The sequence below is a fragment of the Physeter macrocephalus genome, chromosome 17, assembly GCF_002837175.3.
Source record: "Physeter macrocephalus isolate SW-GA chromosome 17, ASM283717v5, whole genome shotgun sequence".
Classification (NCBI taxonomy): Eukaryota; Metazoa; Chordata; class Mammalia; order Artiodactyla; family Physeteridae; genus Physeter; species Physeter macrocephalus.
In genome coordinates this window covers 15,361,066-15,372,607 of record NC_041230.1, presented here as the reverse complement: position 1 = coordinate 15,372,607, position 11,542 = coordinate 15,361,066, and the positions used below count along the sequence as shown (strand labels likewise).

General features: G+C 42.4%; 1 protein-coding gene across 6 annotated transcripts in view; it reads left to right on the top strand.

Moving 5' to 3' along the window:
- Positions 1 to 790: 790 nt before the first annotated feature.
- The window catches only part of ZNF507 (zinc finger protein 507), a 49,106-nt gene continuing 38,354 nt past the window's right edge, over positions 791 to 11,542 (top strand). For 2 of the 6 annotated variants that reach the window (XM_055078957.1, XM_055078958.1), the window contains exons 1-3: positions 791 to 921; positions 2,380 to 2,471; positions 8,026 to 10,160. In XM_055078957.1, the coding sequence (XP_054934932.1) occupies positions 8,028 to 10,160 (2,133 nt within the window). In that variant the 5' untranslated portion in view covers positions 791 to 921; positions 2,380 to 2,471; positions 8,026 to 8,027. The remainder of the gene's footprint in view (positions 922 to 2,379; positions 2,472 to 8,025; positions 10,161 to 11,542) is intronic. The other 4 variants (XM_055078956.1, XM_055078955.1, XM_024132552.3 and 1 more) reach the window with 3 other exon arrangements.

Below are 11,542 nucleotides of genomic sequence, written 5' to 3'. Positions count from 1 at the left end.
CCAAGCACCCTGCTGTGTAGTTCCCAATACACCAAACCTGTCCCGCATTCCTGAAGTTGGGTGGAACGCTTAACTAACATTGCATTTTACTCTGTCAGCAGGGGGATGGAAACAGGACTGCTTATAAAGCCGGCATGTATGTCATAAAACAGATCCAAATGACCAACACCACGGTGCCCTCAGAGGACTGAGGTTGTGCTACCAGGTGAAGCAAGCTACCAAATCTGGTCCTACAACTCTCAGGATGAGTTCTTTGCCTCAAAATCCTCAATCTCTCCAGCAAATAGATTTCCCAGGGCCAGCTCTGGCCCTCACCAGGCACACTTGAAGTCCAGCCACGAACCTAGGTAGCACCTCTACATTGTAGCCAAGAACACCGCAAAAAAAGTATAGCCCAACCAAAAGCTGTAACAAATTCAGAAGCATAGGGCTGTAAGGAATGTCAACGCCCACTGCTGAGAGCCAATGAGGTTTGGGCCACAGCAGGTTTGGGCGACGTGGGGAGACTCCAAAGTGAGCACTCACTGACTTCTAGATCTAACGACCATTCAGAAGGCCACGCTTGGGCCGTGGGAGCCCGACAACCCGCGCCTTAACCCTACCGAAGAGTCGGGGATTGCAGTGAGCGGTCAGTGTATCCTCTTTACGCTCGCCCAACCCGACGCCCCGTGATGCCCGTGGGCGGGGCCTGAGCATCGCCCCGCCCCCTCCGCCCGCCACTCGGGTCACCTGACCTGCCCGCGGCTCACGTGATCCGTCCCCAGCGCCGCCATTTTGGAGCTCCGGATGAGGAGGGGGAAAGCGGGGGAAAGAGGGAAAAGAGCAGGGAGAGAGGTGGGCGAGGACGAGGGCGAGGGCACGGCCGGGCTCCTGGCCGGCCAAAGGAGGCTCGCGGAAGCAGCAGCCGCCGCCCGACCGCAGGTACCGCGCCCCGGGGCCGCCCCTCCGCCCGCTGTTAGCGCCGCCGCCGGCCATGTGCGTCCTCCCCTCAGGCCTCTACCGGCGCCGGCTTCCTCCTCAGCCGGCAGACACCCGCCCGATGCTGGCCACATGCCCCAAGTTCCGTATCCCTTTTCAGTCCTCTGTGCCGCCCACAGCAAGGCCTGTGGAGACCCCGGGCTTGCCCTGCACCTGGGGGTTGGGGGGAACCTGCCGCTGCCCGCGTACTCTCACCAGTCTGGCCCGCAGGCAGGCCCGCCGGGTGTCGCTTCCCTCCCCTTTGCACGTGTGAAGCCGCTTAGGCCTGTTGGGATGGAGCGAACAACGGTGTCCTCACCGCGTCTGTTGATTACTTTTCTCAACCCGCATCTCCCAAGCCACTGCTTGGTGTAGGAAGAGCTAGTACATAGACGCCGTTCTGGTGTTCTGCACCTATTTCGAACCTCCTCCATGAAGTGGTCTCCCCAGAGATCACTGAGATCATTGGGAAAAGCTCCCACCGTGTAAGACCTGGGGGCATCCGCAGTGAATGGTTTGTGTGTGGAAGGCCTGGATGATTAATTAGGCAGAGGCCACCGTCCCACCCCGTAGGCGATCTTTTTAGTACTGCAGTGGGCTGTAATTTGCTGTCAGTCTGCATCTCTCCTATCCGGCAATTACTGGATTTATCAGTAATTGAATTTGTTCTTTGAGTTTGTACTTTCTTCAGTACTCTGCTCTCATTCAGTGTATGCGTTGCATTACTGATTAAAAGAGAAAGCCTGGCCCTTCATTTCTTTACTTCACTAACTCGTTTAAAATTAATTTCAGGGGAAAGCCAAATACGTGCTTTCTGCCCTGGCAATAAACTATTTACTTAACCATAATCGATAAAGTTGCATTCTAGGTGAAATGAATACCATTCTTTGATCTTTTAGATTCATTCTAGGTAGTATAAGAAACAGTAGCAAAGAAATGCAGGACCAGGGCAGGAAAGTGCCTTGGAAGATACATAGGTCAATCCACTGTGTTTTGTCTTTCATGATGCCGTTCAGTTGTAGAACTGCTGGAAGTTTGCTGTCACCCTTTAGATTGTAGTTTTGGTTAAGATTAAAATGGCAATATACAATTTATTGTTTCTTATTTATTAGAAAGTGTTATCAGTAAAACCAATAGTATTTTGAGTTAATTAGATAAATTCTGAGCTAAAACATAACATACACAATTATTGGAGAAGTTTCCAGAGCTATTTTTTCTAACTGGTGCAAAATCCTGAAATTTGCTTGTTAGGTAAATTATGTAAATTTGCATCACGTAATGGGTTGCGTGGACATTCCTCTGAATTTCTTTTTGACATGCAATATTGGGCAATTTTTCACTGCCCCCCCAAAAAAAATCATTACTTTGTTTCACCAAGAAAGAGAAATGTTTGATACTATATACTTTCATTCTTGGCCACAGCTGGATTTTGAAGATCGATCCAGGGGACTATTAATTTCAGGAATTGATTTGAAAGACACAGGCTCTGCCACTTAACAGCCATGTAACCTTGGGTAAGTCACGTAAACTGCACTGAGTGTTTCCTTATTTGTAGAATTGTATAACACCCACCTAGCCTGTCCCAAAGACTTAATGAAGCTCAAACATACATGTTTGATACTGCCTAGCTGTAAGGGGCTGTTGCTCTTTTCAGTATTTATACTTTATACGTTTTTTTGTTCACACTGATAATTAAGAGGAAAATTGGTGTATTGAGAAAGGATGGATTTAGAATCAGATAGGCCTGGATTCCGATTCTTAAACTAGCTATTACTTTGCATCTGTGAACCTCAGATTCCTTATCTGCAAATAAAGAGGCCAGTATTACCAGGAATTTCATGAGTAATACACAGAATCTACACTGGCACTACTCTCTGGTCTGTGAGCACCTCAAGGGCAAGGGTTCCCTCTTAACTTATTTTGGTAGTCTGCACATTGCTTGGCACGTTATAGGTGCTCAGTAAATGTTAAATCTGAATATTGGTTAACATTAGTTTGACCTTATGTCTTAATTGCAGCTGCCAAATTCAAATATTCTCTCAGGCTAGATGCCAGCTAAGAAATTTTATACTATGAAATTCATATACTTTGATATTTACACTTGGTTTTTTCTTGGTGGGCAATTAATAATTAAGCTAAGGAGATTTTAATTCAAGTAAATTATAGCTGACGTTAGTAAGGTAAATCTATAAATAACGTATAAGCAGTTTCAAGGTAACTTTTTATAGGACAGGAACATGAAAGTTCATCCAGCGCAGCTCTTGTTTTACATCTGTAGAATGTAAAACGCTCAGAAACAGTGACTTGCCTAAGGTCACACAGCTGAGGTTCCTCTAGGAGAGGGACCCATGAGCTATGTCCCCTGCCTTCTTTTGGCTGGAGCAAAATGAATATTTTATATTTTACAATTACAATAATGTGGAAGAACGAGGAATTGGCCATTACTTCTAGAACACAATTTTTTTCTAATTGGAAAGAACAAATTCTTAGTCTGAAAGAAAAGGTTCTTTATATAACATACTGAACTGTCTTTGTACGTTCACAGAAAATTACAGCCTTTCTCTAGTTCTACCCAAGCCCCCGTGAATTGTTCAGGTTGATTTTACGTATGATAACCATACTGCTATAACTGAAAGGAACTAATTAGATGTACAAATAAACCAAATAGCAAATTGTAAGGAAATAAAGACAACTGAAATAATTTGGCTCTATTTTGGGGAAAGACATTAATTATAAACTTTTGCCTATGGGATTCCGTTGTTTAGGGAAGACTTGAGTCTCAGTGGAGAAGGTTGTAGAACTTTTCTGGCTTGGGATACTTTTATTTATTTATTTATTTATTTATAACAATTTGATATGTTTGGTCGAATGTTATGTCTAAAGATTCCAAACGAGAAAACCCGTGTTTTGCTGATGCCTATAGTCTTTCCTCATCATAGTAAACCTTATTGTTCAGCCATACTGATCTTTTCATTAATCCCTAGATAGCATGCTTATTCTCGCTTCTGAAAATCTAATGTTATGGCTGCTTTCTTGTCAGCAAATTCCAAGAAAGCAAAATGGCACACTCAAATTAGGATAATTCAGGGAGGATGTATTTACAAAGATACTTATAAAGGTGTAGGATTTGTATAGGCAAACCACAGGAATAATTCTGTCATCTGGAGCTAGCAGCATCAGGAGAAGGGAGAGTCCTGTAGAATAGCCTGCCTGGAGAGAATGGCTTTTGTTGAGGAACACAGCCACTTCAAGGTGACCTAGAGGGAGGGAACCAGGGAAATGAATGTCTTGATCTCTCTTTGCTGCCTTCTTCTGATCTCCTGTCATGGCTCTCCATTGGCATAACTCAACAGAGGGCATGGGAGCCTAATGATGTAATCCCTCCTGGGATGGAGAGCAGAGTGGAAAAGAGGAGACAGCCCAGAGGGGCAAATGGGTGACATCCAGCATGCTCTCTTCTGTTGGAATACAGTGTGCATCTTACCTCTTCAAGAAGCATTTTCTTCCTTTCCTAGACCAAAATGAGCTCTTCAGTCTCTGTTAGGTTTTGGTCATTGGATGTTGCCGTCTGACTATTTCACCTTGTGTACTGCTGGGTTATTTTAAAGCTGTTAATTCTTTTTAACTTCTAAATGTTAGTCTTATCCACTTAACTCAGTTTTAAACTCGGTGAGTACTATAAATTTAAAATTTTTTCTTGGTACTTGGCTTGGTGTCTTGTACATAATGTTGTGTTTTTTTAAATAAATTTATTTATTTGTTTGTTTATTTATTTTTGGCTTTGTTGGTTCTTCGTTGATGCATGGGGGCATTCTCTAGTTGCAGCGAGCGGGGGCTACTCTTCATTGCGGTGCACAGACTTCTCATTGCGGTGGCTTCTCTTGTGGAGCATGGGCTCTAGGCGCGCAGGCTTCAGTAGTTGTGGCACACAGACTCAGCAGTTGTGGCTTGCGGGCTCTAGAGCGCGGGCTCAGTAGCTGTGGCGCATGGGCTTAGTTGCTTTGCAGGATGTGGGATCTTCCGGGACCAGGGATCGAACCCATGTCCCCTGCCTTGGCAGGCAGATTCTTAACCACTGTGCCACAAGGGAAGTCCTTTAACTTTTTATTTTTAAAAATTTTAAACATTTACACAAGTAGAAAGAATAATATAATGAACTCCTAGATACTCATGATTCCAGCTAGAAAATTTGCCGTCCTTACTTTATATCCTCAACCTCTCCATTCGCCCCCACTCCCCCTTGGTAATTTTTTTTTTTTTTTAGGTTTCATTCACCTTGATCTCTTCTTGGAGGTCATGGATAGTATGCGGATTATCATAATCCAGGTTGTCGGCAATCTTGAGCCACTAGGATTGAATCTGTACTCCTTATTTTTATCTCTTTTATTATTCAAATTTTACTTCACAACATGTAATCCCATATGTATTCAACATACACGCACACGCACATTGGTGGCCTAAGTGAAATTTTGGTGAAAATTTTGAGTTGGCCAATATTCAACTTAACTTCCTCTCTGTGTATACTTTATTATGAGCTGTTTATCTAACCTTTTTTAACAAAGCCTTTTGTTTTAATGAGACTTGTGCATCGACTTTGCCATGTGGACCCCAAATGGTTTTTCAGGTGTTTCTTGATGTATTTTATGTTGTCATATCTGTTTTATAGGTGCCATTTCTGTACTTATCCCCAAATGTGTGCAGCCTCTAAAATGAGATACTTACATAAATGTTCAGGGAAAATTGGAGCATCTGCTGCAAATTTCCATTAGCTCTTAATGCCTAAGCAGACACAGCTTTAAAATCTGAATGTTTTATCAGATTCTTTTGTATTAGTCTTTCTTGAGATAAGATGAACTCCTCCTCTTCTTCATTTTGCTTTCTTTTTAAGGTACACACTGAAATATCCACAGGGAGCAAATTTGCACTGCTCTGTCTTCCTCCTATTATGTCATTAAATAGAAGAAGGATAAAGAGTCACCTTTGTAACCCTGTGGGTGTGCAAAGTCTGTTGAGCAAATATTCACTGGTTAACCTCCAGATTATCAGTCAGCCTACGTGGATGTCACATTTCATGGGAAGGAGACCTTCCATCTATAGTAGTGCACCAAATCTTATGTAAGAAATTAAATGTTCAGGGATTCCTATTAGCTATTATTTAAGAAATTTGCATTTAACAATTGAATTGAAAGAAATAAAGCCTGAAGTGAATGACCCTAGAAGGAAATCAGTAATCACATGAAGAGCCAAAGCTTCCCTTGGCCTAAAAATGTGGAATTCTCGAGCAATAAGGTGACTTACGAAGTCACAAAGGGTTTTTCTAAAGAAACAAATTGTTTCCCCCACTGGTCCCTTCTTTAGTGACTTAAGGTTGAGTGTAGAGATTTAAAAACATTTCTGTTCTTCCTACTTGAAAAAGATGTAAAGGAGCTAGTCTTTTGAGAGGTTATGCCCTCAGGTTGTTTAGGGGAGACAGTGGCTAAAGGGCCACTGGCCTTGGGGAGCTGGCATAACTTCATTGTTGTAATGGCTGTGGAATGCATTCCCTGCTGGGAGTGCAGCTACAAGTGGAAGAGAAAAAAGCTGATCGCACAGAGCAGAGTATCAGGACAGAGGGAAGTAGTACTAAAGAAGCTGAGGGTAAAATGTTTACCTTTTTGCATGACATGGATCTGGGTATAGAAAAGTTAGTGTGCCACAAAGAGTAGAAAATAAGAGAGGAAAAGCCATAACTGCTGTCTTGATGTGGGAGAACTGGGCCTGCAGCTGGTCAAAGCACTGGTGAGGTCTTGCGGGAGTTTAGGTATGATCTTGGCAGTGGCTAAAGGGCCCCTATATGTTGATTCAGCCATTTGAGGGAAGAGGAGCCATGATTCACCTCCTGAAAAGAATTCAGAGCCTGTGACTGAGGTTTAAGAATAGTATGATCTTTGGTCTATAGCTAGTGCCACTAGAAATTTTGCTGGCATTTATTGAATGTTGTGAGTTAGATTCCAGAATGCACCTAAAATGTGGAAAAACAAAACTTGTTGCTGGAAAAAAGCCTAAAGTTAAAAACGTGATCCAAGTCAACAAATTAATCTCACTTTAAGCCAAAGGAAATGTTTGAAATGAAACTACTGCCAGGAAATAGAGTATTCAAGCTGAAAGATAAGCATTTTATGTTAATGACTTCCTCGGCCATAACACATTACTAGAACCTACAGATAACCTGTAAGAAATGACTTTTTTAAGGCCTCTGTTTTTTTAGACCTAAAACACGACTAGGATATCAATTTTTTCCTTCCCCGATGCCCCTTTCCCTTTCAGAAAAAAAAATGTATGTGTGTATGAATAATAGTTAACCACTAATGTGACCTCTAGAAAAAAACCACAGCATAGTTTGTGGTTTATCTTCAGGAAAATAAATCAAAGGAAGTAAAAGAAGGAACTGGATCATTGCTTTTATTTAGTTTCATTTGCATTATACTTCTCAAAATACACTGTGCCCTTTACAATAGGTTACATGCCCATATTTTCACAATTCCAAAGATCTAGGGAGAAAAAAAAATGCTTTTAGTAATAAAAACACAATTATAGTTGGTGTGAGAAGTTGTCTCCCAAGAATTGTATCAATCATGTGTTGGCTTTAAAGAATAGTATTTCATAATAACTTGAGGTGGTTCCACGTGCCCTGGGAATGGCTGTATTCCTTTGATAATGGAATAGCAGTCTTTTTTTTTTTTTCTGGCATTGTGCAAAAGAGAAGGAGTACTGATTAGGTCCAGTTAGATGTCTAGGGGAAAGAAAGTGAAGAAAAAAGGAGATGTAGATTGTTAGTCATTTCCAAAGAAAGAAATGAAGGATGGAAACATCTCAATCATCAGTCTTGATAGGGGACAGCATTCCAAAGAAAAATTGTAAGCAATTTAAGTCTCTGTTGAGGATAGCCAGGTATATTGATATGGAACTCCCAGGTTAGAAAATACTTAGATTAGCTTAAATCTAAGATTAGTTTAGATTTCCTGGATTATATGCCTGTAATGATCCTGTAACCTGGTGATTCTTTCTGTCATATATTCTCCTTTTTAGATATGGAAGAAAGCAGCAGTGTTGCCATGTTGGTGCCAGATATCGGGAAACAGGAAGCTATGTTGACTGCCAAAACTGTCATCAGTTCATCACTGGAAATTGATGAAAAAAGAAAAACTAAAACAGATCCATTAATCCATGTTATTCAGAAGTTAAGCAAGATAGTGGAACATGAAAAGTCACAAAAATGTCTTTTAATTGGCAAAAAACGGTCACGTTCAAGTGCTGCAACACACTCTCTTGAAAGTCAAGAATCTTGTGAGATTCCAGCTAAAGTAACCCAGTCACCTGCTGCTGATAATAGAAGGGCTGAGATGTCACAAATACATTTTACCCCTGACTCTCTTGCCCAGAACGATGGGAAGGCTATGTCTTACCAGTGTAGCCTTTGTAAGTTTCTGTCATCATCTTTTTCTGTGTTAAAAGATCATATCAAGCAGCACGGTCAGCAGAACGAAGTGATATTAATGTGCGCAGAGTGCCATATTACATCTAAAAGCCAAGAGGAACTTGAAGCTCATGTGGTAAATGACCACGAAAATGATGCCAACAGTCACACTCAATCCAAAGCCCAGCAGTGCGTAAGCCCCACCAACTCTTTGTGTCAGAGAACCTCAGGAAGAAATAATGAAACCATTCCTGACATCCCAGTAAGTGTGGACAGCCCACAGACTCATACCATCCAAACGGCATCTGTGGCAGAAATGGGTAGGAGGAAGTGGTATGCTTATGAACAGTATGGCATGTATCGATGCTTGTTTTGTAGTTACACTTGTGGCCAGCAGAGAATGTTGAAAACACATGCTTGGAAACATGCTGGGGAGGTTGATTGCTCCTATCCAATCTTTGAAAATGAAAATGAGCCCCTAGGGTTGCTGGATTCTTCAGTGGCCGCTGCTCCTGGTGGGGTCCATGCAGTAGTCATTGCAATTGGAGACAATGAACTGAGTATCCACAACGGGCCATCAGTACAAGTGCAGATTTGCAGCTCAGAACCATTATCATCTTCGTCTCCTTTAGAACAGAGTGTGGAAGGGGGCGTTCATCTAAGTCAGTCAGTTACCCTTGACCCTAATGAGGAAGAAATGCTGGAGGTGATTTCGGACGCAGAGGAAAACCTGGTTGCTGATAGCCTACTTTCATCAGCACAGAAAATCATTAGCAGTAGCCCAAATAAAAAAGGTCATGTTAATGTGATAGTGGAGCGTCTGCCAAGTGCTGAAGAGACTCTTTCGCACAAACATTTTCTCATGAATGCTGAAATTGAAGAGGGGAAAAACCTGAGCCAGACAGAAGCCAAGATTGGATGTGAAGGAAGAGATGAAGTCTATCATGCTGATAAATGCACTGTCGATATTGGGGGGCTGATCATAGGCTGGAGCAATACAGAGAAGAAAGACAGCGAGTTAATAAATAAAGGACTGGCTACTGATGAGAATGCCCCACCAGGCCGAAGAAGGACAAATTCTGAGTCTCTCAGACTACACTCATTAGCTGCAGAAGCCCTGGTCACCATGCCTATAAGAGCTGCAGAGCTAACACGAACCAACCTTGGGCACTACGGGAATATAAAGCTTTTAGATCCAGACACTGGACAAAGGCAAGTAGATGGTACGTTGGCAGCATATTCTAAAATGATGTCACCACTTAAAAACTCTTCAGAGGGATTGACTAGTTTCAACCAAAGCAACTCTACCTTAGTAGCACTCCCAGAGGGTAGGCAGGAATTGTCAGACGGGCAAGTTAAGACAGGCATCAGCATGTCCTTACTCACTGTGATTGAAAAATTAAGGGAAAGGACAGACCAAAACGCTTCCGATGATGACATTTTGAAAGAATTGCAGGATAATGCCCAGTGCCAACCCGGCAGTGATACAAGTTTGTCAGGGAGCAACGTCGTGGAGTACATCCCAAACGCTGACCGGCCCTACCGCTGCCGCCTGTGTCACTACACCAGCGGTAACAAGGGCTACATCAAGCAGCACTTGAGAGTCCATCGACAGAGACAGCCCTATCAGTGTCCTATCTGTGAGCACATAGCTGACAACAGCAAAGACCTGGAGAGCCACATGATCAACCACTGTAAAACAAGAATATACCAGTGCAAGCAGTGTGAAGAATCCTTCCATTATAAGGTAAGCATTGGTTCATGAAATCATTCGGAGAACCTTAGAATTTTAGAGCATGGAGGGAGCTTTGTAGATACAGTCCACCCACCTCATTTTATGGGTAAGGAAACTGAGCCCCAGAAAAGTTTGGTAATCTGCCCATGGGATCCCAACTGATTAGTATTAAAGTTGGGACTGAAATCTGGGTCGTCTGGTGTAGGACTTTTTCCCCCTGCCTGCCATCTCCTTAACAGGCCCTGTGTTTATTGTTTTAGTGTTTCCCTGTGTATATCTTTTTTAAAGTGTGTTGATTTTAAAGTGCAAGGGAATTACAAGGGGATGTACAGTGGAGGAACATTGTACACACATTTGACTTACACAAATTTAACCCTATGTCATCGATGCAAAAAAATACCTCTTTTTCATCTTACGTGGCCCCAAAATGCAAGTCATTCACTTCAGCTGCTACACAACCAACCAACAGTGATTTATATCCTTGCACAAGCAAAAATGGACTGTATGGGACTTAATGAAAGACAGCGCAGTGGAAATAGAGCCATGTATGTTATATTTTATGGGAAGTTTAGAGTACTTTCAAGGATTACTTTGACCGTGATTTTCATTTTAAGTGCTACCTAAAATCAACAACCAGTATGAAAATACTGTTTTTGTAAAGGCAGCTTGTGTTCACTGAATCATTGGTTTAGAACTTTTCTTCAATATGCCAGTTGACTGTTTGAGGGGGAAAAAAGTGTATTGTAAAGGGCCAGCTGGGATGTCAACTTTTTTCTCAGATTAGCCAGAGTTGGGGTCCAGCTGGTAGTAAACAGGTAAGCAGGAATTAAAAAGCCTTTGAGTCTGAGATTCACTGCCTCTTGGTTTGCTCTTATGAAATTCTGAAATGGCCTGTGGCCACTGGACAGGTAGCCATCCAAATGGGCTGCAAAGGCAAGTTCCAGGAGCTGCTTTTGCTGCTGCACTCTTGATTCACGGGGGTGGGCGTAAGGAGGAAGATGTCCTTGGAGTCACAGTTCCAGCGAAGTCTCTTTTACAAATTTAGTTGATATTTAAAGGCAGAGACCAGCTGAAGTGCAGAAGTTAACTGATTGGATTTATTTTTGTGAAAGTACTGAGTTATTCTGAGCACTCTGCTCTTTCCTCTGGGCTCACCAGTGTTTTCAGGAAGCATACACATGCCATGCATGAGCACTCCCTAAGACAGTGCTGGCTTCCTTTCAGAGAGTGTGAAAAGAGGGACTGCCTTTTTGATTGATAAGATTGTGTTTTCCCTGGTGTATTTCTTTCCATAAGCTGTCAAATGGTTCAAGTAATCTTTTAACACGTTTGATTTTTAAATATTGGTAGTGTGTTCTGGGTACTAGGCCACGAAAGCACTTAACTCCTTCTCC